This window comes from Lynx rufus, unplaced genomic scaffold (assembly GCF_022079265.1).
Source record: "Lynx rufus isolate CCGP_SWC_20201006 ecotype Redwood Valley unplaced genomic scaffold, mLynRuf1.p SCAF_5, whole genome shotgun sequence".
Taxonomy (NCBI): domain Eukaryota; kingdom Metazoa; phylum Chordata; class Mammalia; order Carnivora; family Felidae; genus Lynx; species Lynx rufus.
Window position 1 is genome coordinate 22,049,973 of NW_025814867.1, and position 27,327 is coordinate 22,077,299.

General features: G+C 38.3%; 1 protein-coding gene across 1 annotated transcript; it reads left to right on the plus strand.

The window, feature by feature from the left end:
* Nucleotides 1-7,496: 7,496 nt before the first annotated feature.
* Nucleotides 7,497-27,271, plus strand: PP2D1 (protein phosphatase 2C like domain containing 1). The gene is made up of 3 exons (XM_047098790.1): nucleotides 7,497-7,519; nucleotides 14,367-15,430; nucleotides 26,469-27,271. The coding sequence occupies exons 1-3, from the start codon at nucleotides 7,497-7,499 to the stop codon at nucleotides 27,269-27,271; spliced, it is 1,890 nt and encodes a 629-aa protein (XP_046954746.1).
* Nucleotides 27,272-27,327: the final 56 nt, after the last annotated feature.

Below are 27,327 nucleotides of genomic sequence, written 5' to 3' on the forward strand. Positions count from 1 at the left end.
AGTGACTGTACTGTTTTAAATTCCCACCAGCAAGAAATGAGAGTTCCTGCTACTCTACACCATCTCCCCTCTCTCGCTTGCTCTCCCTCTCGCTCTCCCTCTCTCTCTTTGATAGAAGAGAGGTCTATCAGTGTTTGGATTTCAGCCATTCTAATAGGTGTGTACTGACAGCTCATTGTTTCCATTTGTAATTCTCTAATGACACACAGGTATTAAACACCATTTCCTATGCTTATTTGCCATTTGTGTATTTTCTTTGGTGAAGGATCCGTTCAGATCTTATGCCCATTTTTAAATCCAGTTGTTTCATTTTTTTATTGTGGAGTTTCGAGAGTTCTTTGCATATTTTGAATACCAGTCATTTGTCAAATATGTGTTTTACAAGTATTTTCTCCCAAATTGTGGTTTGTCTTTCCATTCTGGTAGTGTATTTTGCAGATCACTTGTTAATTTCAGTGACGCTCAACTTATCAATTTTTCTTGCATGGATTGAGGTTTTCATATCTAAAATTTTTTTTTTCAACGTTTATTTATTTTTGGGACAGAGAGAGACAGAGCATGAACGGGGGAGGAGCAGAGAGAGAGGGAGACACAGAATCGGAAACAGGCTCCAGGCTCCGAGCCATCAGCCCAGAGCCTGACGCGGGGCTCGAACTCCCGGACCGCGAGATCGTGACCTGGCTGAAGTCGGACGCCCAACCGACTGCGCCACCCAGGCGCCCCGAGGTTTTCATATCTAAAAAGTCATCGCCAAACCCAACGTTACTAGATTTTCTCCTATGTTATTTTTTGGGATTTTATACCTTTCTGCTTTAAATTGAGGTGTCTGAACCACTTTGAGTTAATTTCGTGTAAAGTGTTAGATCTATGTCTCAATTTTTTTTGTTTAGTTTTGTGTTTGAGGATGTCCAGATGTTCCAGCACCATTTGTTGAAAAGATTACCCTTTCTCCATTGAATCGCCTTTGCTCCCTCGTTAAAGATCAGTTGGCTATTTTGTGCAGGTTTATTTCTGGGCTCCCCATTCTGTTCCGTTGATCTCTTTGTCTATTCTTTCACCAATACCACGCGGCCTTGATTAGTGTAGCTTTAGAGTAAGTCTTGATGTTGGGTAGGGTCAGTTCTCCAGCTTTGTTCTATCCTGTGTTGGCTATTTATGTGTTTAAAAGTAGTTTTGTTGTTTTCAGAAAAATTATGCATGTTTATTAAGAAAAATTTAAACCACATAGAAAAATAATGTATATACTAAAAGTTTACTATTACAGAAGATTGATTTTTAATCAGTGAGAAAAATATTAATAATGCAAGAGGGGAGAAAGTATCTGAATCATTAGTTTCAAAGAAAAAGTTTAGGGCCCTACAAATATGTATAAAAACATCAACCTTTCTCTTAATTTAAAATGAAAAGAAATATTAGTAAGGTCCCATTTTGGGGGGCGCTTGGGTGGCTCATTGGTTAAGCCACAGACTCTTGATTTCAGCTCAGCTCATGATCTTGTTCGTGAGTTCAAGCCCTGCGTCCGGCTCTGTGCTGACAGTGCACGACCTGTTTGGGATTCTCAGTCTCCCTCTCTCTCTGCCTTTCCCCTGCTTGTGCTGTCTCTATCTTTCTAAAAACAAACAAACAAATAAATACACATTAAAAAAAACTCCCATTTTTCTCTTTTGTGCCCATTCTTAATCAGAATAGAGGAAATAAAACTCAGAAAAATGGTACAAATTGGTATAAAATGTGTAGATGGCTATTTGGCAATATTTGGAATATACGTTCCTTGTAGGAAGAAATTTGTTTTCCTCATATGGTATCCCCAGGCTAAAAACAGTGCCTGACACATAGTATATCTTCAATAAAGGGTTGTTACATAAATTTGGAAAATTCAAAATGTACTTAGTCACTAATAGAGGAATGCTACTACCTGGAATTTACCAAACGAGTATATGTCCAGGATTTTTTTGGTGCAGCATTGTTTGCAAAGGCAAGTGTTATTACCAGACTCAGTGTTCATCAATACAGAAAACATTAAATCCCTTTTTGTACAATCATAGAATAGAATATTACGTAGCTATTAAAAAAGAATAAGGTAGATCTATATGAACTGATATGGAACAGGGTCAACAATATTACTGCTAAGTGAAAAAGCCAAGTATAGAACAGTAGATCTATAATACGAGAATATAAAACATACAACCAACTTGTTTTCTGACCCATACTGGAAGGATTCATGCTGTCCAGGGAGCCTCTCTTTGGTTGATGGATCAAGGAAGGAAGAAAAGAACACTTTGACTTGAGAATCCACTTACTAGCTTACATTTTACACTGTAATAAGAAGCAAGTTCAAGCTTTATAATTGCTTTTCTTTTAAATACATTTTTTAAAAGATTTTATTTTTAAGTTATCTCTACACCCAATGTGGGGCTTCAACTCACAACCTTGAGATCAAGAGTCATATATTCTACCAACTAAGTCAGCCAGGAGCCCCAAATTTATTTACTTGTTTGTTTGTTTATTGTTTAAGTATGATTTATTTTTTTAATAAAAATGTATGAAGTTTTTACGTAAAAATATAAAAAGGGAAGATTTATTTATTTGAAAGTACCATAATTATTTAGGGAAAATGATATATGTTCATTTAAAAATTTATATAAAATCATGGGGTGCCTGGGTGGCTAAGTCGATTAAGTGGCCAACTTTGGCTCAGGTCATGATCTCATGGCTTGTGGGTTCGAGTCCCGCGTTGGGCTCTGTGCTGACAGCTCAGAGCCTGGAGCCTGCTTTGGGTTCTGTGTCTCCCTCTCTCTGTGCCCTTCCTCTGCTCTCTCTCTCTCAAAAAATAAACACTAAAAAATAAAAATAAAAATAAATAAAAATCTATATAAATTGACAAAAATAAAAAAGTAAAAATCTCTTCCAAAGATAACACTAATATCAGTTTGGTAAACATCTTTCTAGCTATTTCTTTATGCATCTGTACAATTTTACAAAAATGAGCTCACCCTACTTATGCTGCTATGTAGTCTCCTTTTAATCAAACGATATTCACTGGACTTTTTCTAAATAAATCAGTTTGTTTGTATAAGCTTTATAGTATGCCACTGTATTGACAAGTCATTTAGCAAACTAATCACTTATTTTTAAGCACTATAAACAATGCTGCCTCATTCATTTTTAAAAGAATGAATAAGCACACATATAAAAAATAAAATAAAATAATAAATAGGCATAAAGTAACATTTTAAGCGTGTATGTAAAATAAAATAGCAATACTATGAAGAATAATCACCTAGTCAGACTTTCTGTGGTTTGAACATTCAACAAGCACCAACACGTGCAGCAAGACTGTAAATGTGCTCATACTCATTGCAGGTTTGCTCATTATAGCAAAAATAGTTACATTATTATAGGTAATAGTTAAATAATGTTACATTTTTACATTTATCATAGAACATAATACAGCAGTTAAAAAGAATAGGGCAAGTTGGTGGGGGCTCCTGACTGGCTCAGTTGGTAGAGCATGTGACTCTTGATATCTGGGTCATGAGTTCAAGTCCCATGCTGGGCACAGAGCCCACTTTAAAAAAAGAAAAAGAAAAAGGAAATCATAAAACAAACAGGGTAAGTTGATAGCTACCAACTTGAAAAGTCCCCATCCCATACTAGGTAGTGAAAGAAAGCATTTACAGAATAATTTTGTGGTTATGTTACTCAGTTATTTCTAAAAATACAGGAAACTTGATTTAATGGAACCTACAAGTGTATTCCCATATAAAAATTCATCATGCTGTACATTTAGAATTTGTGCTATTGATAATATGTAAATTAAAGCTAAACTTAAAAAATAGGTTGTGTAGGGGCACCTGCGTGGCTCATTTTGTTAAGCATCAGACTCTCAGCTTCAGCTCAGGTCATGATCTCACAGTCCACGAGTTCAGGCCCCACATCAGGCTCTGCACTGATAGTGTGGAGCCTGCTTGGGATTCTCTCTCTTTCTCCCTCTCTCTCTCTCTCTCTCGTGCTCTCTCTCTCTCCCCCCCTTTGTCCCTCTTCTGTTCACACTGTCTCTCTCTCTCTCAAAAATAAATAAGTAAATGTTTCTTTTTTTTTAATGTTTTTTTTAACCTTTATTTATTTTTGAGACAGAGAGAGACAGAGCATGAATGGGGGAGGGGCAGAGAGAGAGGGAGACACAGAATCGGAAGCAGGCTCCAGGCTCTGAGCCATCAGCCCAGAGCCTGACGCGGGGCTCGAACTCACGGACCGCGAGATCGTGACCTGAGCTGAAGTCAGACGCTTAACCGACTGAGCCACCCAGGCGCCCCACAAAAGTAAATAAATAGAGGGGCGCCTGGGTGGCTCAGTCAGTTGAGCATCTGACTTCAGCTCAGGTCATGATCTCAGTTTGTGAGTTCAAGCCCCATGTCGGGCTCTCTGCTGACCCCTTGGAGCCTGGAACCTGCTTTGGATTCTGTGTCTCCCTCTCTCTCTGCCCCTCCTCTGCTCATGTGCTGTTTCTGTCTCTCAGTAAGAAATAAACATTAAAAAAAATAATAAAAATAAACAAAGAATCTTAGTTCATGTCCCACTTAGAATTGGTTTAAAAAAAAAGTAAATAAATAGACCTAAAATTTTTTTAAAAAATAGGTTGTGTCCACCCCACACTGGGGGTAGAGTTTACTTAAAAAAATAGGTTGTGGGGTGCCTTGGTAGCTCAGTCAGTTAAGCATCAGACCCTTGATCCTGGCTCAGGTCATGATCTCACAGTTTGCGAAGGCTGCTTGGGATTCTCTCTCTCCCTCTCTCTGCCCCTGCCCTGCTCACACACTCTCTCTCTCTCTTTCTCAAAATAAGTGACTAGACATTAAGAAAATAGGTTGTGTCTATATTTATATGTATATATGTAAACACATAGAAACTGTCTGGAACAACATACACCTGATTTTTGGCAATGGTTACCTTTAGAAAAGTAGACCTCTGCTTTTCCTCTATATACTTCTGTATGGTTTGAATATATTAAAAAGGAGAATGCATTAATTGGGTATCCAATCTATCAATAAATATAAATACAACATGTTTATATTTAAGTTAATAAAATAACATAAATGAAATAATCACTTAATAGATAAAATTAACAGACCACAAATAGATTTTGGAAGAAAACAAGCTGCTGAGAACCTACGTAGAAATACACCCATCTTCTTCCTTGGGAAGTATTTTAGGACAATGTTTTCTCTATCTTAGCCTCTCTGGAAAGAAGTTCACATTAAGTCACCAGCTAACTTCTTCAAGTACCCTAATCCCCGCCTGACCTGATGTGGAGGTGAGATGGGAATACCGCAGCCACCCTGCAAGGTGCCTGACCCTACCCCAGGGAGCAAGAGCCTATAGGAGACTCGCTACTTGCTTAAGAAACACACCTCACTCCTTTCCACACTTGTGGTGGCGGGGAGATGATACAACTGATGGAAATGAACACGTAGGACTGACATGCATGGTATGAATTAAAAAGTAATTGAATAGGGGCACCTGGGTGGCTCAGTAGGTTAAGCATCTAACTTTGGCTCAGATCATGGTCTTGTGGTTCATGAGTTTGAGCCCCGCATCAAGCTCTCTGCTGTCACCACAGAGTCCGCCTGAGATCCTCTGCCCCTCCCCTGCTTCTCTCTCTCTCTCTCCCTCAAAAATAAAAAAAAAAAATTTAATTAAAATATTTTTTTAAAAAGTAGTTGAATAATAAGAAATTCAGATTAAAACAATCAAATGCCCTGTCCTACCAAACTGGCGAGGATTTAATGGCGCTACCCCATATTGGCATGGGATGAGGCAATGATGAGAGGGAAGCTAGATAAATTAGCAGAGGTCAAAGGAAGGAAGGAGAGCATTGTCAAACACATTAAGTTTATCCCAGGAATCAGGACAAGCCAGTAACAAGCCTTAGACAGTTGGATCGCCTGCTCTGAGGAGAATACATTGAGAAGCAACCAGACTGGACATGGGTAGAGCACCTAAGAGGCCAGTGAAGTAATCCCGGCAAAATATTTTTGTATCCTAGAACAGTGGGAAAGGAAACAAGTGGATGAGTAGAGGGATATATTGAAGAGAGAGGTCTGACAGATCTTGGTGATTGATTGCATCTATCCATCCAGAAAGAGAGAACAGGGTGCTGGTGGTGGTAATGGCAGAGGTATCTATAGCATCTAGGGTTCAATCAGTAAAAGCTGAACCCTAGGACTCATGGAATAAGAAATTCATTGCTGAAATTAGACCGTGCATAGTCTGTGGAAGCAACTGAACATCTGGGAAGGGGCGTTAAATCCCTAACCAGGCAAGCTGAGAAGCTAAAAACGTCCAGCCACTGAGGTAGGACCTCAAAGAGGAGACTGATGGAGAAGTCTTGAAGAAGCATTTGCCTTTGGAGATCTAAAGGCAGTCAGATGCTGGTGGATCTGGGGCTGCTGTTGGCCAACAAGGCCTACAGTCCAGAGGAAGAGCTGGAGTAAGAGCAAGGACAAGCTGGAACCTGTCGGGCACCTCTGCTTGCACAGGTCATCTCATTGAACTATGATGGCGTTCACAAGTGGTGCCTCCAAATTCCTTTCTTGGCCCACTCTAACCTGGAACTGCACAGGGAAAGGGACTCTGCAAAAACAGTTGCCAGCTTCACCAAGTTACTGGTGGGAGATTCTGGAGGAAATGCATTGAGTTCCGTTTTAGACACGTTAACGATCAGTTGATTGTAATACGTCCCCACGGAGATGCCCTGTAAGCACCTGTCTTGTCCAAATTTCATCACTACGCAAACATATTGCTCTAGTTCTCATCCATCCTGGGGTGAGAGAGTGGAATGCAGCTTTGGATTATGAACCTAGGAATGAAAGATATTGGTCAGGAGTGAAGACAGTCTCAGGAAACAAAAAGACGGTTCAAACAAGTCTATAACTTTCAGGCAGTGACTTGGGGCAGCGAGATGGAGTGTGCAGGCCCTACAGGGCAGGTGGGAGGTGGTGTCCTGGAGAGATGGCCTGAGAAACCTTACCTCTGACTGAGGAGAGAATTGGTCTATACATTAGGGATAGCCTCTCAAATCAGAATTTTGAAAGTCTCATGACTTGTAAGACAAAAACTTACTTGACAGTTACTCCTCTTATTTTTTAATCCTCTTATGGAGGCACAAGACAGTATGTTTAATGAATGATTCTTCTTTTCAGAAACTTCAAAGACAAGTTTGTTAATACAGTTTGTGACCCTCCTGCTTCAAAGTCCTTCAGCATCATAAAGAGAGTTCTGACTGAGGTTCCAGGTGATGTAATAAACATTCCACACAGAGAGGTGTAGTATCACATCCGTGGAACCCCCACCACTGCCCCCACACCACCACCATTGCTGCCACCACCTCAACCACCTCCACTATTGCTGTCAACATCATTATCCAAACTGGAGGCACAGAGGCTGGGGAAAGGCAGTAAAGAGAGAGCAAAGGGAGGTAACAATTCCAAATAAGTATGGAAATTAATAGTGCTTTCAGGTAAATCTTTTTCATTTCTAGTGGACAACAAATGTAGTCAACTAACATTTTTTTTTTTTAATTTTTTTTTTCAACGTTTATTTATTTTTGGGACAGAGAGAGACAGAGCATGAACGGGGGAGGGGCAGAGAGAGAGGGAGACACAGAATCGGAAACAGGCTCCAGGCTCTGAGCCATCAGCCCAGAGCCCGACGCGGGGCTCGAACTCACGGACCGCGAGATCGTGACCTGGCTGAAGTCGGACGCTTAACCGACTGCGCCACCCAGGCGCCCCTCAACTAACATTTTTTAAAAAATTCCAGTGTAATTAACGTACAGTGTGATATTCGTTTTAGGTGTACAAGATAGTGATTCAATAATTCTACATATTACTCAGTGTTCATCATGATAAATGTACTTTTTTTAAAATATGAAATTTATTGTCAGATTGGTTTCCATACAACACCCAGTGCTCATCCCAACAGGTGCCCTCCTCAATACTCCTCACCCACCCTCCCCACCCTCCCACTCCCCATCAACCCTCAGTTTGTTCTCAGTTTTTAAGAGTCTCTTATGTTTTGGCTCCCTCCCTCTCTAACCGTTTTTTTTTTTTCCTTCCCTCCCCCCCCACCATGGTCTTCCGTTAAGTCTCTCAGGATCCACATAAGAGGGAAAACATATGGTATCTGTCTAAGCTTCTGCACTGCAAAGGAAACAATCAACAAAACTAAAAGGCAACCAACAGAATGTGAAAAGATATTTGCAAATGACCTATCAGACAAAGGGCTAGTATCCAAAATCTATAAAGAACTCACCAAACTCCACACCCGAAAAAACAAATAATCCAGTGAAGAAATGGGCAGAAAACATGAATAGACACTTCTCTAAAGAAGACAGGCAGATGGCCAACAGGCACATGAAAAGATGGCCAATGTTGCTCCTCATCAGGGAAATACAAATCAAAACCACACTCAGATAAATGTACTCTTAATCTCCTTCACCTGTTTCACCCATCCCTCCACTCACCTCCTCTTTAGGAACCATCAGTTTATTCTCTACAGTTAAGAGTCTGTTTTTTGGTTTGTCTTTTTTTTCCTTTGTTAGTTTTTTTTTTTTTAAGTAGTCTTTACACCCAGTGCATAGCCCAACGTGGGGCTTGTACTCATGACCCTGCAATCAAGACCTAAGTTGAGATCAAGAGTCGGACGCTCAACTGACTGAAACATCCAGGTGCCTCTCATTTGTTTCATTTCTTAAATTCCATATGAGTGAAATCATATGGTATTTGTCTTTCTCTGACTGACTTGATTTAGCATAATACCCTTTAGATTCCATCGATGTTGATACAAATGGCAAGATTTCATTCTTTTTTTTTTATGGCTGAATAATATCATCTCTTTTTTATCCACTCATCTATTGATGGGTATTGGGCTGCTTTCATAATTTGGCTATTGTAAATAATGCTGCAAAAACCATAGGGGCGCATGTATCCCTTTGAATTAGTGTTTTTGTATTCTTTGGGTAAAATACCCAGTAGTATGATTACTGGACCATAGGGTAGTTCTAATTTTTTGAGGAAGCTCCACGCTGTTTTCCACCGAGGCCGCACCAGTTTGCATTCCCACCAACAGTGCACAAGAGTTCCTATTTCTCCACATCCTCACCAACACTTGTTTCTTGTTCTGTTGATTTTAGACATTCTGACAGCTGTGAGGTGGTATCTCACTGTGGTTTTGATTTGCATTTCCATGATGAGTGATGTTGAGCATCTTTTCATGTGTCTGTTGGCCATCTGTAAGTCAATGAACAGTTTTATCTGCAGTATTCTTTTTCCTCCACTCTCTTAGTTATCAAATGAAATCTTGGCGTCCTGTTAGACTATGTACAGGGGCAAATGATATATGATTCTGACTACCTTTTACAAAGGAGGGCTTCAATCCCTCTCTATGCTCTTATTCTGCTGTATTTTTCATGTTAGTACTTACCCCTATCTGGGAATATATGTTTACATGCTTCCTTTATTTATTGTCTGCCTTTGTGTCAGTATAAGCTTCATCACAGACCATGCCTGTTTTCTTCACTGCTGTATTCCAGCAAATAAAACAGTACTTAGCATATTTCAGACACTCAAGTATTTGTTGAAAACTGAATGACACATTACATTCTAAGAATGACTCCAAGTGAGAGGTGAGAGAGAACTGTATTACGGCTAGTGCCTATATACAGAAAAATAAACTTCTGGTGTAAAGGGTTGACTCTATGTCAAATCACAGTCATAGGGTGCCTTATATATTGTCCCAACAGTTCATTAAGCCTCAGAAAAACTAAACCCTTTACATGAACATTACCAAATAATAGCAATTAAAAATCTTGGCTCTACATTTTGGCCAGAAGAGCTTAATAGCTTTGCCAGTACAGTATAACCTTGGATTGTGAATGACTTGTTCTGCAAGTGTTCCACAAGAGGAGCAAACATTTCTACCCAATTTTAACTTGATAAACGAACGATGTCTTGCAATATGAGTGGGACTTGACGCCGAATGTCACATGATCACAACTGAGCCAAAGGTTCTTGAAATTTGCTTTGATATACACGTGCTTTGGATTACCTGCATGTTTCTGGAATGAATTATGCTCTCAAACCAATGTTTTCTTGTACTCATTTTCTCCACCTACTTCTTTGCTTTTGCATCCTGTTTCCTTTGGTGGGTCCTCTTCCTCCTTCCTGCTAACTGGTCATTCCCTTGGATTTGCCTTGGACCTTGGACCTTGGACCTTGTTAATATCTCTCACCTGTGAGTTTTTCTAGGTCAGCTTCTCAGATGTCATGATGCCATTCCTAGCCAGATGAGGGGTTAGGTCCCTGGTTGGGTACTGTCCTGGGCTTCATCTGACCTGTTTAATTCTTTGTATGAAGGTATGAGTGGCACTGTGAACTCCTCCCCTGGAAGCTTCAAGCCTTTTTTGTCTGTGCATCTTCAGCACCATGCACACTAGTTGGCCTGTTGTAGGTATTGAAGAAGTGATTGGATGCTGACCAAATTTGTTGATGAGATTAAAGTATTTACCAGTGAAATTTATATAATTTTGGGATTTGCTCTAAAATATTCTAATAGACGGGTGCCTGGGTGGCTCATTGGTTAAGCTTCCGACTTTGGCTCAGGTCAAGATGTCGCAGTGCATGGGTTTGAGCCCTGCATTGGACTCGGTGCTGACAGCTCAGAGACTGGAGCCTGCTTCAGATTCTGTATCTCCCTCTCTCTCTGACCCTCCCCCCACTTGTGCTCTGTCTCTCTCTCTCTCTTAAAAATAAATAGACACTGGGGCATGTGAGTGGCTCAGCCGGTTAAGCATCTGACCCTTGATTTCAGCTCAGGTCATGATCTCACAGTTCTTGAGTTCAAGCCCCGCATCTGGCTCTGTGCTGTCAGATTCTCTCTCTGTGCTTGGGATTCTCTCTCTGCCCCTCCCCCACTTGCTCTCTATCTTTCGGTCAAAATAAATAAAAATAAACTTAAAAAATATATATATATAATAAACAAATAAATAAACATTAAAAAGATAAAATATTCCAATAGAAATACATAAAATGAAACTAAAAAATAAAATGGTTGAAGACAAAGATGAAACAAGAATGAAAAAGTGTTGGTAATGGTTGAAGCTGGCGATGGTTATATGGGGGCTCATTATACTCTTCTATTTTTGTGTATTTTCAAATTTTTTTGTTAATAAAACACAAAAATTTGTTGTTGAGGAAAAGCTAGGAAGGTCTACTAATATGCTAAGAGTTCTAGAAACATTTATGAAGGGCAAATTTGTAAATAAAATTTTACTATACAGTTGTGCCCTTCAGGGAATTAAATACAAATAAGGAAAGCTGCAAAACATTTCAAACTTTTCAGAGCTCTGCTTGTTTCTTTAATTTTTCATATTACCATGTGCAAACCATATATGAAAGTTACTAAAACCCCTTGCCTATCACATAGTACACCATCTTATTTATCATTTATCATAGAAAATTTTCCTTCCTAGAAATAAGATTTTTGCATAGCATATAGAATAAAAATTCTAATGGGAAGAATCTTAAAGATATTTGCCTATTTTCTAGAGCTATCGTATTATTTTATTTATGCATTCATTTCTCATTTACATACATTTCTCAAAATTAGGCTCTATTTTTTTTAATGTTTTTATTTATTTAAGTAATCCCCACACCCAACATGGGGCTTGAACTCATGACCCCAAGATCAAGAGTCAAATACTCCCCCAATTTAGCCAGCCAGGTGCCCATAAATTGTGTTCTATCTTGTATGTCCAGTTTATTTTTATTATTATTTGTTAAACTAACATAATTGTAGCCAAGCAATGATATATACGACTTACCACAACATATTGATAAATACACATCAAGGAATTCTGAAACATTCAGATTCAGTTTCTGCTATTAACAACATCCTCTCCCTGGGTGCCTGTTTGGCTCAGTCAGTACAGCATGTGACTGTTCATCTCGAGGTTGTAAGTTCAAGTGTCATATTGGGTATAAAGATTACTTAAAAAAAAATCCTCTCCCATTGAGTTACTAATTTTTTCCCTTAAATTAGTTTTATATAGAATACATTTCCCCCTAAGCATTGCAATTTCACGTCTTTATGTCATATGTTTTCATTTGGTATGGTTCTCAGTGTCCTTTTTGCTTAGGGTAGAAGGAGCAGGCACTTTCTGAGTGTCCCCTATTGCCAATTGCTTCTCCATTGATCTCATTTGATGCTAAAAATAATCCTGTTCATTTACAGAAAGAAAGCAGATGGTCAGAGAAGCTCAATAACTTGACTAAGGCCATATAGTTTGTAAGTGAAGACAGATTTTCTCTTTTTTTTTTAAATTTTTTTTTAATGTTTATTTATTTTTGAGACAGAGAGAGACAGAGCATGAACGGGGGAGGGTCAGAGAGAGAGGGAGACACAGAACCTGAAGCAGGCTCCAGGCTCCGAGCTGTCAGCACAGAGCCCGACACGGGGCTCGAACTCACGGACCGTGAGATCATGACCTGAGCCAAAGTCGGACGCTTAACCGACTGAGCCACCCAGGCGCCCCAAGACAGATTTCCTTTTAATCCAGAGTCTACATTGTTTACAGTAGATTGTTTTGTCTCTCCATATTCAAACTTTCAATATGAGGCCATGACTTAGTATTGAGTGATAATGGCAGATTCTAGGACGGCATGCAAAATGTGACCCTACTTACATTTCAGAAAAGATGACATATTTATATTATATATGTAAATATATTTATGGAATTAATGTTAACATTAATATATCATATCATTATATATTTAATGATATACACACACACATGCATACACACATATTTGGAAAGATAGATAACAGGCGGTTAACTGAGTCTGGGATTTGGGAGTTAGGGGTGGGGCTGGGGAGACAAGCAGAACACGCTTTCATTTCTAGTTTGTATCTTTCTGTCATGAACTTAAAAATGATTATGCATTGTTTTTATGTAAAACATATTATTATTTTGTCATTAGTACTATATGGGCTCATTTCTTATTTTGACAACTGTCAGCATTCTTGAATACCTGTTACTATGCATATTATTGTAGGTGCATCTACTATATTAAATGTACTCACATCACATACAATTATATGAGTTGAGTTGAAGTTAACGGGATGTCGCATGTCATAAACATTTAAAGCTACTAACTTTGATTTTTCAGGTTTTAAAATATTCTTTTTTTAATTTTTTTTTTCAACGTTTATTTATTTTTGGGACAGAGAGAGACAGAGCATGAACGGGGGAGGGGCAGAGAGAGAGGGAGACACAGTATCGGAAACAGGCTCCAGGCTCCGAGCCATCAGCCCAGAGCCTGACGCGGGGCTCGAACTCACGGACCGCGAGATCGTGACCTGGCTGAAGTCGGACGCTTAACCGACTGCGCCACCCAGGCGCCCCTAAAATATTCTTTAACTAAAGCAGTTTTTTCAGATCTCCAACATTTCCCTGGGCCTCATGAATTGTGCTTATGTGGATAAAATTTGCCCTATGTGCTGAGTACTGTTCTAGATGCTTCTGGGAAGTAGTATAAGAAAGGATGCCTGCCGTCCAGATATTCATTGTTCAGCTCCACAGCTTTTCTTTCCTTTCCTCAGCCTACACCCCTTTCCCACGTAGTCCTAAAAAATTCTGTCCTATAGTTCTTTTTATTAGTCTGCTTGGTTTGGGCATGTCCTATGCATTTTGTTGCAAATTCTTCAAGTAGAACAAAACAAGATTTTCAGCAAGATAAAATGGAGTACAAAAATATTCATGCTCGTGGCACCTGGGTGGCTCAGCCAGTTAAGGTCTGACTCTTGATTTCAGCTCAGGTCATGATCTCACGGTTCGTGAGATGGAGACCCCAGTCGGGCTCTCTGCTGACAGCATGTAGCCTGCTTGGATTCTCTCTCTCTCCCTGTCTCTCTGCCCCTCCCCCATGCTCTCTCTCTCAAAGTAAATAAATCAACTTAAAAAAAATAATCATGCCCAATTTTAAATCAAATACCTAGGTCTCAGCATATACCTTCAAATGGCTGGGATACAATCTTGTGTTGATTTCTCGGAGTATTTGTTCTTAGATTCCTAGTTGACTTTGTAGAGACTTTGCCTAATTTTATTCAGGCACACACAGTTCAGTCACCAATTTTTTGAGTCCCACTTTTGTGGTCTTTTGGGAACGACAGAAAGATGCATCAGAATATTCAGTGGTAGGCCCACACAAAACTGGGAGGAACTAAAGCAAATCGCAAAGATCAAGGTCTGCCTGACAAGACTTTCTGTGTCATTCCTAGCGCGTAAATATCTTTTATCCTGTTTGCAGAGTGTTTTGGAAATCAAGGGAATGGAAGGTGAGAAAGTCGACATTTAATTCAGACCAGGAAATACCACTTTCATTGAGAAGAAGGTATTTTAAGAGGAAGAAAAAGGGCAGACCATCCAGAGACTCTGAAGAGTATGATAAGCAACAGGTCGGTGATCACATCATAACATTTCCCTGTTCCATATGCAAGCACGAAATTGACGTACGTGAAATTTTCCTCCATAAAAAGCAACATGTGGCTTGGGCCACCCTGGGGTTTCAGTGGATGGGTGGAAAGAAACCAGGGCCCTCAGTGATTGCCATTCAGAGACAGCTCATAATCACCAAACTATTGTCATCTTCTAGATTCACTGAAAAAATCCTACAGAGCATTAACAATGCTTTTGAGCTACTTTGGAAGAAACAAATACCAGCATACTATAAGATTGTTGACAGCATTCATAGGAGTTCCACACATCCTCAAACCATCTGTCATCTATTGATTAAAGGTGTCGCCATTTGTGAAGATAGAAATTCTACATGGAGAGCTGACATGAATGATAAATTCACTGTAGTGAACAATTTTGGCAATAAACACAATGTGTGTTTCTTTGGTTTGTTTGATGGACATCATGGTGTCTCAGCAGCAGAGCTGACATCAGTTGAACTCCCAGTTTTACTTCTCCATCAACTTTCCAGATTCGATCCTTCCTACCAAATGACCCCTGAAGAGCAAAACATAATTGAATCCTTTCACACAGTGTTTAGAGAAGAATACATAGCTATAGAAGAACTTTTCTCCTCCATAACGAAAAAGACAAAAACATTGAAATGTGAGTATGAGAACATACACAAAGCCTTTGCAAAAGCATTTTGGAGAATGGACAGGCTTTTACGTCTTGGAAGGAAAGAAGTATCCAGGGTTCGATGGAGTGGCTGTTCTGCAGTTACTTGTATACTGGAAGGCAACATTAAAAATCCCTATGCTGAGAAGAGAATCCATAAGTGTGTTAGTGTGGCCGAGAGTTTCCCTTCCCAGATGATGCCACAGATAATTTCTGGAGTATTGCATATTGCAAACACTGGTATGTACATTGAGTTGTGCACACTATACCTTACATTTATTTTTTATTCCTGGCAGCAAAACTTCTCTTGCTTCCAGAAATACTTAGTGACCTATAACGTAGTGACTTATTAATGCCTAGAAATTCCACTGGCTAATTTAAGAAAAGATCAATAACCACAGATTAAATGCAGATTGCAGGCACAAAAACAGTTATAATTTTGGAGGAACATATACATAATGATGTGACCAAAATGTTAAATTTCCTAAATGGGGTAGCAATACAGCTGTTGATAAAGGAAAAGCACATTTGCTTAGATCTGAATGAAACAAAAAAACATTTCCCATACTTCCCTTTTCCAGGAGAATGGAAAGTTCTTTGGGGATTGTTACAGTCTGAACTGGTTATTCTGATAACACAATTGCAATAGGTCATGTGTGCTTATCGGTCAACTAGCATCAATTTGATTTTAGAGAAATAATACTTTATGCCTCAATTTTATAGGCATATGTTCTCTTCTCCAAAAGAGAATTTTATTTCAAGAAACAATTCTTTTCACTTTAAGTGTTAAAGTTCTAGCTTAGGAGCTTGCCAAAATGGAAAGCACATAGGTTAAACAGTTTTAGAAAAGTTAAGCTGAGTTCCATGAGATGCTTAATTAGGTTTCCACTACCCCTTTCATGAACAGAGTTATTTGTTGTTGTTATTGTTTTTTTAAGTAAACCCTACCCTCAGTGCAGGGCTCGAACTCATGACTCCGAGATCAAGAATCGCATGGGCTACCAACTGAGCCAGTCAGGTGCCCCTGGATAGAGTTATTATTATTATTTTTAATATGAGATTTATTGTCAAATTGGTTTCCATACAACACCCAGTGCTCATCCCAACAGGTGCCCTCCTCAAGGCCCATCACCCACTTTCCCCTCCCTCCCACCCCCCATCAACCCTCAGTTTGTTCTCAGTTTTTAAGAGTTGGATAGAGTTATTATTAATAATTGCATTCACTTATTGAATATTGAAGATAGCCTAATTTCTCATTTAGTTTTATAAGAACCCTGATATCTAAAGATATATTCTAAGTATTATTTTTTTAAATGTATTTGACATATGACCTTGTGCAAGTTTAAAGTATGTTAATATGATACATTTATATATTATAATATGATTGCTGTTCAGGTGACAATTAGCACCTCTATCATGTTACATAATTACCATTTCTTTTTAGTGGTTGAAACAATTAAGTTCTAGTCTTAGCAACTTTGATGACTATCATACAGTATTGTTCTTGATATTCCCTATATTGTGCATTAGATCTCTGGGACTTATTACTTGCTGCAAGTTTGGACCCTTAAACTATCCATACTCCTGCCCTAGTATCTGTTGTTACCTCAATTTTCTATTTTTTTAATGTTTATTTTATTTTTGAGAGAGAGAAAGAGCACGAGTGGGAGAGGGGCAGAGAGAGGGAGATACAGAATCCGAAGTAGGCTCCAGGCTCTGAGCTGTCAGCACAGAGACTGATGCAGGCTCGAACTCATAAACCATGAAATCATGACCTGAGCTGAAGTTGGATGCTTAACCGACTGAGCCACCCAGTTGCCCCTACCCCAGTTTTCTAGATGAGAAAACAGAAATTGGGAGAGGTGAGATAATTTGTTCAAGGTCTCAGAGGTAATAGGAATTGGAGCTGGAAATTAACCCCGCTATGTCATACTGCATCTGAAGGCGATTGCTTCCAAAGCTTGAGGAGGCTGGCCCTCAGAGGGTGGGACATTGTGATCAAGATGGCTCTGAACAAAAACCAGACAATCACGAAGACCACTATAATGTCAAGGTCCCTGGAAGTCAGCCTGTTTCTGCTCTAGCTCTGGTTCTGAGCCCAATATGAGTAAATCCCATTAAGCAATGCCAAGTGCAATGCCAGTTAGTTCCCTCAGAATTTTCATCATTTCTCAGGGTTTATGCTGAGGTTCCAGATGGCTTCAGAGCAGGTCTACTTCATACACAGACAGTTTTCAGATTTCAGATCAATCTGGGAACTGACCCATATTCTTGGACTTGGGACCTCCATTAGAAAATGTCATTACACATTAAGGTTCTTGTAAAATTAAAGGAAGAATTATGAGATAGTGAATAACTAGACACTATCATTAAATGTCTAATTTACTATGATTCACTACTTCCAGAATCACTGCCGTTTGGCTGGTTCTAATCTCCAGGTCAGACTTTTGTTGGATCTAATCTCCAGGCTACATAATTACGTTAAACTGTTTTCATTTAGGCATCCTTCATTTTAATAAAAACAAATAGGTAGGGGAAAAAATCCAGCTTGTGAAAAGGAGGTTGTGATTAATGACAAAAGAGTGCTCCTGGAAGAAAGCAATTTAAATGGGTTACAAAAAAATGTTCACAGAAATTCACCAAGAGCATGTTTTGTATTTTATGATACAAGACCTCTAATTATAGCAAGGGTATTTTTTTTTCTTATTTGAAGTTTGTAAAATACCAGAGCCATCACAACTCTGAAATTAAACAAAAGAAAACAAAAAACTCGCTTTATAATGAAACATGAGTGCAATAATGAAGCCACTGAATAAATGTTGAATGTGTGCATGTGGAAACAGACACTTCCAAACCAACATTCTTGAGTTTTTATTCTTAGCACATCTCATTTAGAGTGCATTTTATAATTTCTCTTGGTGCTCTCGTATTTTACTTCAATTAGTCCTCACAGAATTAAAACACTAACAAATGTATTTACACAGAATACATAATTACACATTTTCCCTAACATCAAATAAACCACAAGTTTTACATTTCTAATTAACCACACTAGTTCCTTATAAACAGAATGGATTCTTATTTGAGCCTTAATTTTCCCCAGTGCTTTTATTTTTAATAGCTTTATTGAGATGTAATTCACAAAGCATACAATTCACCCGTGTACAGTTCTGTGGTTTTTAGTACATTCCATTTACAGATACGTGCAACCATCACCATATTCAATTTTTGAAAATTTTTGTCTTCTTACAAAGAAGCTCAGTACGCTTTAGCAATCAGCTCCCTAACCTGACATTTCTCCAGGTCCAAAAAGCCACTGATCTACATTCTGTCTCCATACAGTTCCCTCTTATGGGTACTTCATAGAAACGTAATCATATGACTTGTGTTCTTTTGTGACTACCTACTTTCACTTTGCACGTTTTGAAGGTTCACCCAATGTTGTAACCTGCATCGGCACTTCTTTCCTTTCGGTTGCTGCATAATATTTCACCGTATAGTTGTGCCACATGTTGTTTATCCATTTATCAGTTGAAAAACATTTGCGTTGTTTCCAATTTTTGGCCGTTACGAATAATGTGGGCATGAACCTTGTGGATAAGTCTATGTGTGGACATGTTTTCACTTGCTTGGGTACATACCAGGAGTGGAATTGCTGGGTTGTAAGATAAGTCGACAGTTAACCATTAGAGGAACTGCCACACCATTTTCCGGAGTGGCCACACCATTTCACTATCCTGCCACGGATGTCTGAGGGCTCTAATATTTACACATTTTCCCAGTGCTGTCTTTCTGATTCTAGCCATCTTAGTGGGCATGAAGTGGTACTGATTTGCACTTTTCTTTGTTGACTATGTTGACTATTGACTACCTCTTTATGTGATTATTAATCATTTCACTATCTTCCTCTGAGAAATGTCTACTCAAATCTTTTGTCCATTTTTTTTTAATTGGGTTGTCTATTGAGTTGTGAGGTTTTTTAGTATTCTGTACACAGAATCAGATATATGATTAGGAAATATTTTAATTACATGGGTTTCTTCTCTTTCTTGTTGTGTTCTGGAGCAAAAACACCTGAATTTTGATAAAATCCAATTTATCAACTTTGTTGTTTGGATGCTTGTACTTTTGGTGTCAAATCTGAGACCACTGCCTAATTCAAGGCTGCAGGAACTTACACCAGTGTTTTGTTCTAAGAGATTTATAGTTTTATCACTTACATTCACGTCTATGATCCATTTTGATCATGATGAGGGGTCCAACTTCCCTCCTTTCTGTGTGGATATACAGTTGTATATTGTTATCTCTTTTACTACTTTCCTTTGAATTGATTTCTTTATTCCTATCTATCTCCTTTGTTGGGTAGTTAGCTATAACTCTTTGTTATTTTAGAAGTTTACAGTATACATCTTTAGTTTCTCACAGTCTACCTTCAAATATTATATCATTTTACATAGGGAATAAGATTCTTACAACAGCATACTTTTATTTCTTCCTTCCCAGACTATATATATATATATCATATATAAGGTGTAAGAATCTTATTCCCTATGTATATGATATATATATGTGATATATGATATATATGATATATATGGTATATATGTGATATATATATGTTATAAAATGGTATATATATATATATATATGACATACATATGATATATATATATATATATGACATATATATGAGTTTGTTTATATGTATAAAATATCTATTTTTTAAACTTGTCTATTTTTATACAAGCATATCTAGGAGGTATTTTGGGTTTGGTTCCAGACCACCACAATAAAGAAAATATTGTGACAAAGCGAGAGAAAAGAATTTTTGTTTGTTTCCCAGTGTCCATATGTGATGATCACACTATACTGTAGTCTACTAAGTGTACAATAGTGTTATGGCTAAAAAGCCACAGTGCATATCTTAATTAAAAATACTTCATTGCTAAAAAATAGTATCATCTGAGGTCTTAATAATGTAATCTTTTTGCTGGTGGTGGGTGTTGCCTCCTTGTTGAAGGCTGATCAGGGTGGTGGTTGCTAAAGGCTGGGGAGATTGTGACAATTTCTTAAAATAAGACAACAATAAAGTTTGCCACATCGATTGACTCTTCCTTTCATGAACTATTTCTCTGTAGTTTGTAATGCTGTTTGATAGTATATTACTAACAGAAGAACTTCTTGCAAAATTGAAGTCAATCATCTCAAACCCTTCTGCTGCTTTATCAACTTGAGTGCATGTGATATTCTAAATTCTTTGTTGTCATTTCAATGATCTGCACCGTATCTTCTTCGCCAGGAGTAGATTCCATTTCAGGAAACCACTTTCTTTGCTCATCCCTAAGAAGCAAGTCCTCATCCGTTGGTTTTATCATGAGATTGCAGCCATTCAGTCACAGCTTCAGGCTCCACTTGTCATTCTAGTTCTCTTGAATTTCTGCCACATCTACACTGACTTCCTCCACTGGTCTTGAACCCCTCAAAGTCATCCATAAGTGCTGGAATCTGCTTCTAAACTCCTGTTGATGACAATATGTTGACCTCTTCCCATGAATCATGAATGTTCAGAAGATTTCAATTTTCTTTGCCCAGATCTATCAGAGGAATAATTATCTATGCTGGCTATAACTTCATAAAACTCTTTCTGAAGTTACAACTTGAAAGTCAAAATGACTCCTTGATCCATGGGCTGCAGAATGGATGTTGTGTTAGCAGGCATGAAAACAACATTACTCTTTTTGCACATCACCAGAGCTCTTGGGTGACTTGATCAGCTGCATTGTCAATGAACAGTAATATTTGGATCTTTTTTTCCTGAGCAGTAGGTCTTAAGAGTAGGCTTAAAATACTCAGTAAATCGTATTATAAATAGTTGCACTGTCATCTAGGCTTTGTTGTTCCATTTACAGAGCACAGGCAGAGTATATTTCTCAAGACCATACTTAAGGGCCCTAGGATTTCTGGAATGGTAAATGGGCATTGGTAAAGTAGTGACTTAGTGTATCGATTCCAATATCTTTATGTCTAGATTATAAATATTTGTTCTTAAAATTCCTTTTAATGAGGCTCCAGAAACTACTTTTGTACTAGTGATGCAACCTTAATATAACTGGTGAGGTTCATTCTTCTTACGTATTAATATGTGATTACCCTACCTCAAGAGGCTGTGAGGATTAAAGGAATCACTTGGTAACCTTGAGAAGGAAAGGACTGGGGCTTGAGGTGTCCCAACAATTAAGGAATTGTGAATAAAAGGAAAGTATTTGGTAAAGCTATGATTGGTCTCTGGATCTACAATGAACTCATGGGACAGAAAACTGGGTCACTTAGGAAACAAAAGTAGTTTCTGGTAATTATTTCCAGCCCTATCCTTTTTCTGTAAAACCTAATTCAATTTCAGAATCACCTTATTTTACGCAGGGAAGAAACCATATTCTTAAATAACACTGACCTTTTACGTGCCTCTTCCTCCCTCTCCCTTTCTTGGGGTATGTTGGTGGTGATACAAACCTGATTCTGAAAATAGATTCAACAAATACTTGACAGAGAGTTGAGGCTGACGTGTAAAGTGTTGTTAGGCTCCAGATGTACAACGGTGAACATGAGTTTCATGCTCATACATCCTACAAAACGAACAAAGGGATCTTTTGAATAACCAATGAAAACTAGCTCCACATCAGCAAGACTCTCATGCTAATTGTCAGTTGGAAGATGTAAACCTAGTGTCCACGCATACAAACAAATTCAGCCTTTTCTGCAAAATGAAAGTCCTGTAGACAAACTGGATATAGATTGTTTCCCTGACCTCATTTACATGCATTTCTGTTATGATTCCATTTTAGGTATACCTCACTCATGTTTCAATTTCACATTTGTTCATGCTCCTTTTCAATTGCTTTTTCTTTCTCCACTAACTTTCTCAAATAATTCATTTCCCAAGCTCCAAGTTACTGCTCCTTACTTCCTTAAGCCTATAAATCTACTTCATAAGAATTTTCTTAAAACTTTTTTCCCCCCCAGGGGTACCTGAGTGGCTCATTTGGTTAAGTGCCTGATTCTTGATTTTGGCTCAGGTCATGATCTCACCCTTCGTGGGTTTAAGCCCACGTTGGGCTCTGTGCTGGCAGTGCACAGCCTGCTTGGGATTCTTTCTTGCTCTGCCTCTCTGCCCCTCCTCCACCCGCTCTACCTCTCTCTCAAAATAAACTTGAGAGAGAGCAGGGAAGATCATGTGAAATCATGACCCGAGCCTAAACCAAGAGTCGGACACTTAACCGATTGAGCCACCTAGGCGTCCCAAATTTTCTTGAAAGTTTTTTATAAGTGGGTCTGAAATGAAACCTTTATAGTTTTGTCTGTATCTTTTTTTTTTTTATTTTTTTTAATGTTTATTTATTTTTGAGACAGAGACAGAGCATGAACAGGGGAGGGGCAGAGAGAGAGGGAGACACAGAATCTGAAACAGGCTCCAGGCTCTGAGCTGTCAGCACAGAGCCCGACGCGGGGCTCGAACTCACGGACCGTGAGATCATGACCTGAGCCAAAGTTGGACGCTTAACCAACCAAGCCACCCAGGCGCCCCTGTCTCTATCTTTTGTGGATAGCCTCTCTTCTGGTTTCCCCTTCTTGGAACACAAAGGAAAACCACCTTTATCAAGTTTCTACTTATTGAATTACTTTCTTAAATCTCTACAATAACCTTGACAAAAAATAACATTGCAGGTGGAAAACTGTAACTCAGGGAAATAAAGTGGCTAAATGAAGATCAAACACAAAGTTGGAATTTATTAAAGCCCAAGTGTGTCAGATTCCCAAGTGTTCTGTTTCTTCCAAACCAAGGCAACATTTTTTTTCCTGGGCACTCCTGCACCCTAAGTATGTTTCCTTTCCTTCCACCATATACAATTTCTCTTCCTTTTCCCTCCAGTTCTAAAACTTTCCTGTTATCTTCAATAGTAAGTGGCTTTATCTGAAAAAATATCTTGATCTTGCTCATTCACATCTAGAATTCCCTGTTTGGGATTCTAAGGTCACTCTGATGTTTACAGGGATACTCTTCATTTTCATAAGTTGGAGATAACCCAGCAATTGAAGGAGGCAGCTACACCATTGCTCCCTGCATAAGGGAACACTTTGCCTGACTATATACGTGCCATCTTGAAAAAGCTTGAGTATCATCTCAAAGCACTTTTTCTAATCCCCATATAATTAATGTCCTCTTCCAGTAACCCTGTTCCACTTTTTTTTTCTAAATCAGATTGCATTTGTTGTTGTTGTTGTTGTTCCACTTTTTTTCTGATAACATTTTCTGAACAGCACAATCTCTCCAAACTACTGAAGTAACTTTGTCTAGGAATTTGAATTATTTATGCCCAGATTCACAGAAACTTTTGTGGGTTTTCAAATCAGTCCACTGCCTAGTTATTCTCATCCCCTCCAAATAGATGTTCCAAGAACCTTTCTTTAAAGCCAATCTGTCCTCCCTTTTAAAGTGTCATAATCTGTTCCTCTTTCAGTTCTCCACACACTTGGACATACAGTATTATTAAAAAAAATTTTTTTAACGTTTATTTATTATTGAGAGACAGAGCGTGAACAGGGAAGGGGCAGAGAGAGAGGGAGACACAGAATCGAAAGCAAGCTCCAGGCTCTGAGCTGTCAGCACAGAACCCAACTCGGGGCTCAAACTCACAAACCGCAAGATAATGACCTGAGCCGAAGTCGGACGCTTAACCGGCTGAGCCACCCAGGCGCCCCAATGCAGTATTATTTAAATCTTCTAATTTCCCATCTTCCTGGGGCCTTTTTGTTCACTAGTCTATCCTAGCTTTCAGCTTAATGTAGCCAAACTGCTTATAACAACCTCATTTACAGCTGACAGCACATGCAACCTATGCAAAGGATATAAATGAACTCTGCACATAAAATTTTTCTTATTTCCTCAAAACGGTACTCTTCTAGGGCCTGAATCTTATGTATCCTCTACTTCCTGGGTAATGTATGAATAGCTGAGATACAGTGGGTACCCCCCCCTTCACTTTTTCCTTCATGAACCATTCACATACGTAAGGATACAAGTTATTCAGAAGGCACTATTTCCCTTTTTATCAGGGTGAGCAAACTATCAGCTAACTCAAAGTCAGACAGCAAGTAAGTTGTAGAGCAAAAAGTGCAGCCAGAACTTAATATACCTTCTTCTAGAAAGTTCTATTATGTTGACCCAGAGGGATGTTCACAATAGTAAAATAAACACAGCAACTGGGGGTGGGGGTGGGGGAAGGCAAATAGTTTAAGGCTATGCTTACCAACCTCTGCAAAGGCAACTTAAATAAAAATACCAGTTTACCACCTTTCCGTTGTAGCAACATAATTACTGTATGAAGTTCTTTTCAAATCATGCAACAGAGAAAAGTATTTTTTCTTGTTGCTAAAAGGGCTTTGGCCTGCCACATGCAAATTATCATTTAGGAAGTCAGTGGATTTGACCATTCTGAGCCAAATGATGTCCCCTGTGTTTTCAGAGCATGTATATGTACACACATAAAGAAATTTCCTAATTTAAAAGAGGTATTGAATCCTGTCTTCTGAATACAACAATTCAGTTTACCCAGGTGACGTGTTCACTATTATTCCATGCTTTGCTGGTACAGAAACAATTTACAGTTTAGCAAAAGTCAAGGATTATTTTACTGATTCACCTTCTGTAGAGTGTTTAGAATGACTAGCAAAAAAGACAAGTCAATGCAAAGTATTAATAACCAAACCACAGAGATGTAAAAGAGGTAATGTAGTTTTTGTCACTATTCTCTGGTTTTAAAAACATTTTCCACATACATCATCTTTAGAATTCCCATTACACAAATGAGCCAATAGGGCTCAGCCTATCACTGACACTAATGCTTCATCACCAACTTAGGCCCTTTCTGTCCAACCATACTAGTTGTATAGACTTTAGTCTTCTGAAATCTCAATTTCTTTGCCTCAAAACCCGAGGTGGGGAGGTTAGAATTGAACCCCTGTAGCAGCAAAATTCAGATTTCAGGTATAGCATTATGCTTGAAACCAGAATATCCTAATGTAAATTCTGCATGATCTCAGGAATTTTAATTCTCAAAGGTACTATAATATTCAAACATCATTGGGCCGCCTGGGTGGCTCAGTCGGTTGAGCGTCTGACTTCGGCTCAGGTCATGATCTCCCGGTTTGAGTTTAAGCCCCACGTTGGGCTCGTTGCTGACAGCTCAGAGCCTGGAGCCCACTTCAGATTCTGTGTCTCCCTCTCTCTGCCCCTCCCCCACTCACACTCTGTCTTCAAAAATAAACATTAAAAAAAAAAAATCCAAACATTAACCCCATCTCAGATTAGTATAACCTTTTATAAATGATAAATGATTCCATATCAAGAAAAACTATTGCCTATGTTAGAATATATAATCCTATTCCTAAAAATTTGGGAAAATAATGTTTCTAAGAAATTAAAACAAATTTTGTATATCTTTTTAATAAACCAAAGAAAGTTTTGGTAATACGACCGTCCCTTAATCTGTTCAGAGCATTGTTTAGATTTTAAGATTTCAGTGAAGCACACATCACAGGTTCATCTGAACCATGAACAAACTATGATCTACTTTTAAGATGTCAGTTTTCAATCGAAGAGTTTAATTTAATGTTGACTATTTAATCAATGTAATACATTAACAATACATATTATTTTTGCTTTACTAGGGCTAATTGACTTAAATTTCTTTTTAACTACACAACATGTAACTAGTAATATCAACATTAACAGTGGTATTCTGTTTACATCACCCAAACCTACAATATGTTCAAGATCAAACTCCACTCTTAAAAAAAAAACCCAAAACAAAAAAAAATACCTGTTTTTAATTAGGAAGGCATTTATCTGAACATGTAAAAAATGTCTGCTCTGTGGAATATATGTTGGTTATAAAAAATTTCAACTGTTGGCTCTTTAAAATAAATATTCAGAAGCTGGTTCATAAAAAACTTGATGGTTATTTTTATTGTCTGTAGCTTTAGTTATTTTAGTATTAAGTGCAGTATTTTAAACACTAGGTTGCTTAAAAATGAGGGATAAACTGGCCTTCCAGTTTCAGATCTTAATGGCCGTAAATCGTTCAGTCATATCATTACTTCACACATGTAAAAAATATTTTTAAATTTCTTGCTGTTTATGCACTGAAACACAGAATTAATAAAGTCAACAGCATACTTTGATACGATTAGTTTAGGATCAATTTTTCAAATAATCTTCTAGGTAATGTACACGCAGTCTTATGCAGAAATGGAAAAGGCTTCTGCATAACCAAAGAACACACCACGCGAAACATAACCGAAAGAAGAAGGTTACTTCAGAATGGAGCGATGATTAGTTCAAATGAACCACATGGGCTCCTAGAAGGGCAAATAAAAACCACACGAGGACTTGGGTTTCATGGAAATCTCAAACTGAAAAAATCCATTATTCCAGCACCTCATACTATCTCTGTCCCTATAGATGACTTATGCCAATTCCTTATTTTAGCTACTCATGGACTCTGGGAAGTTCTGGATACAAAGGAAGTCACTGCACTGGCAATGACCATGTTTCAAGTGTATAAAGAAACCTACTGTTTTGTCAAGCAAAACAAATCTTTACCATCCAAAGAGCCTCTGCTTTTCCCAATCAACGAACCAAGTAATACTAAATCAGAAAGTAGTATCCATATACTATTTCAGTATAAACCTGAATCTACAAAATGTGTGTCAACTACAAATTCAAAAGAAAATGTATCTGATTCAAAGTGTTCTAATTCTAAAAATGCACAAACATTTCCACCAGAAAAGACTAATCACGATCTTTGCAGTGAGAAAGAAACCAAAGGACCAACCAGTGTAAATGATGTGCCAAAAGATTCAAGTGAAAAAGAAAAAGAATCATGCACTAAAAATTTCTATGAAGGTGCAGCCAAGTATATTAGCCATGAACTTGTGAACGCTGCTTTAGTGGCTGGCTCCAGAGACAACATTACAGTCATGGTAATACTTCTCAATGGAAGTGAGTATCAGTTTTTGACATAACAGTTGAAGTTCCGATTATCCAGAATATAAAAACGTAAAGACAATTCTTCAAGACC

Bases quoted from the DNA above. Each gene is read 5' to 3' on its own strand.
- PP2D1 (XM_047098790.1), top strand. From the start codon at position 7,497: ATGGAAATTAATAGTGCTTTCAG. The intron at 7,520-14,366 runs GTAAATCTTTTT...TCCTGTTTGCAG, and splicing joins GAAATTAATAGTGCTTTCAG to AGTGTTTTGGAAATCAAGGG. The intron at 15,431-26,468 runs GTATGTACATTG...ATAATCTTCTAG, and splicing joins ATTGCATATTGCAAACACTG to GTAATGTACACGCAGTCTTA.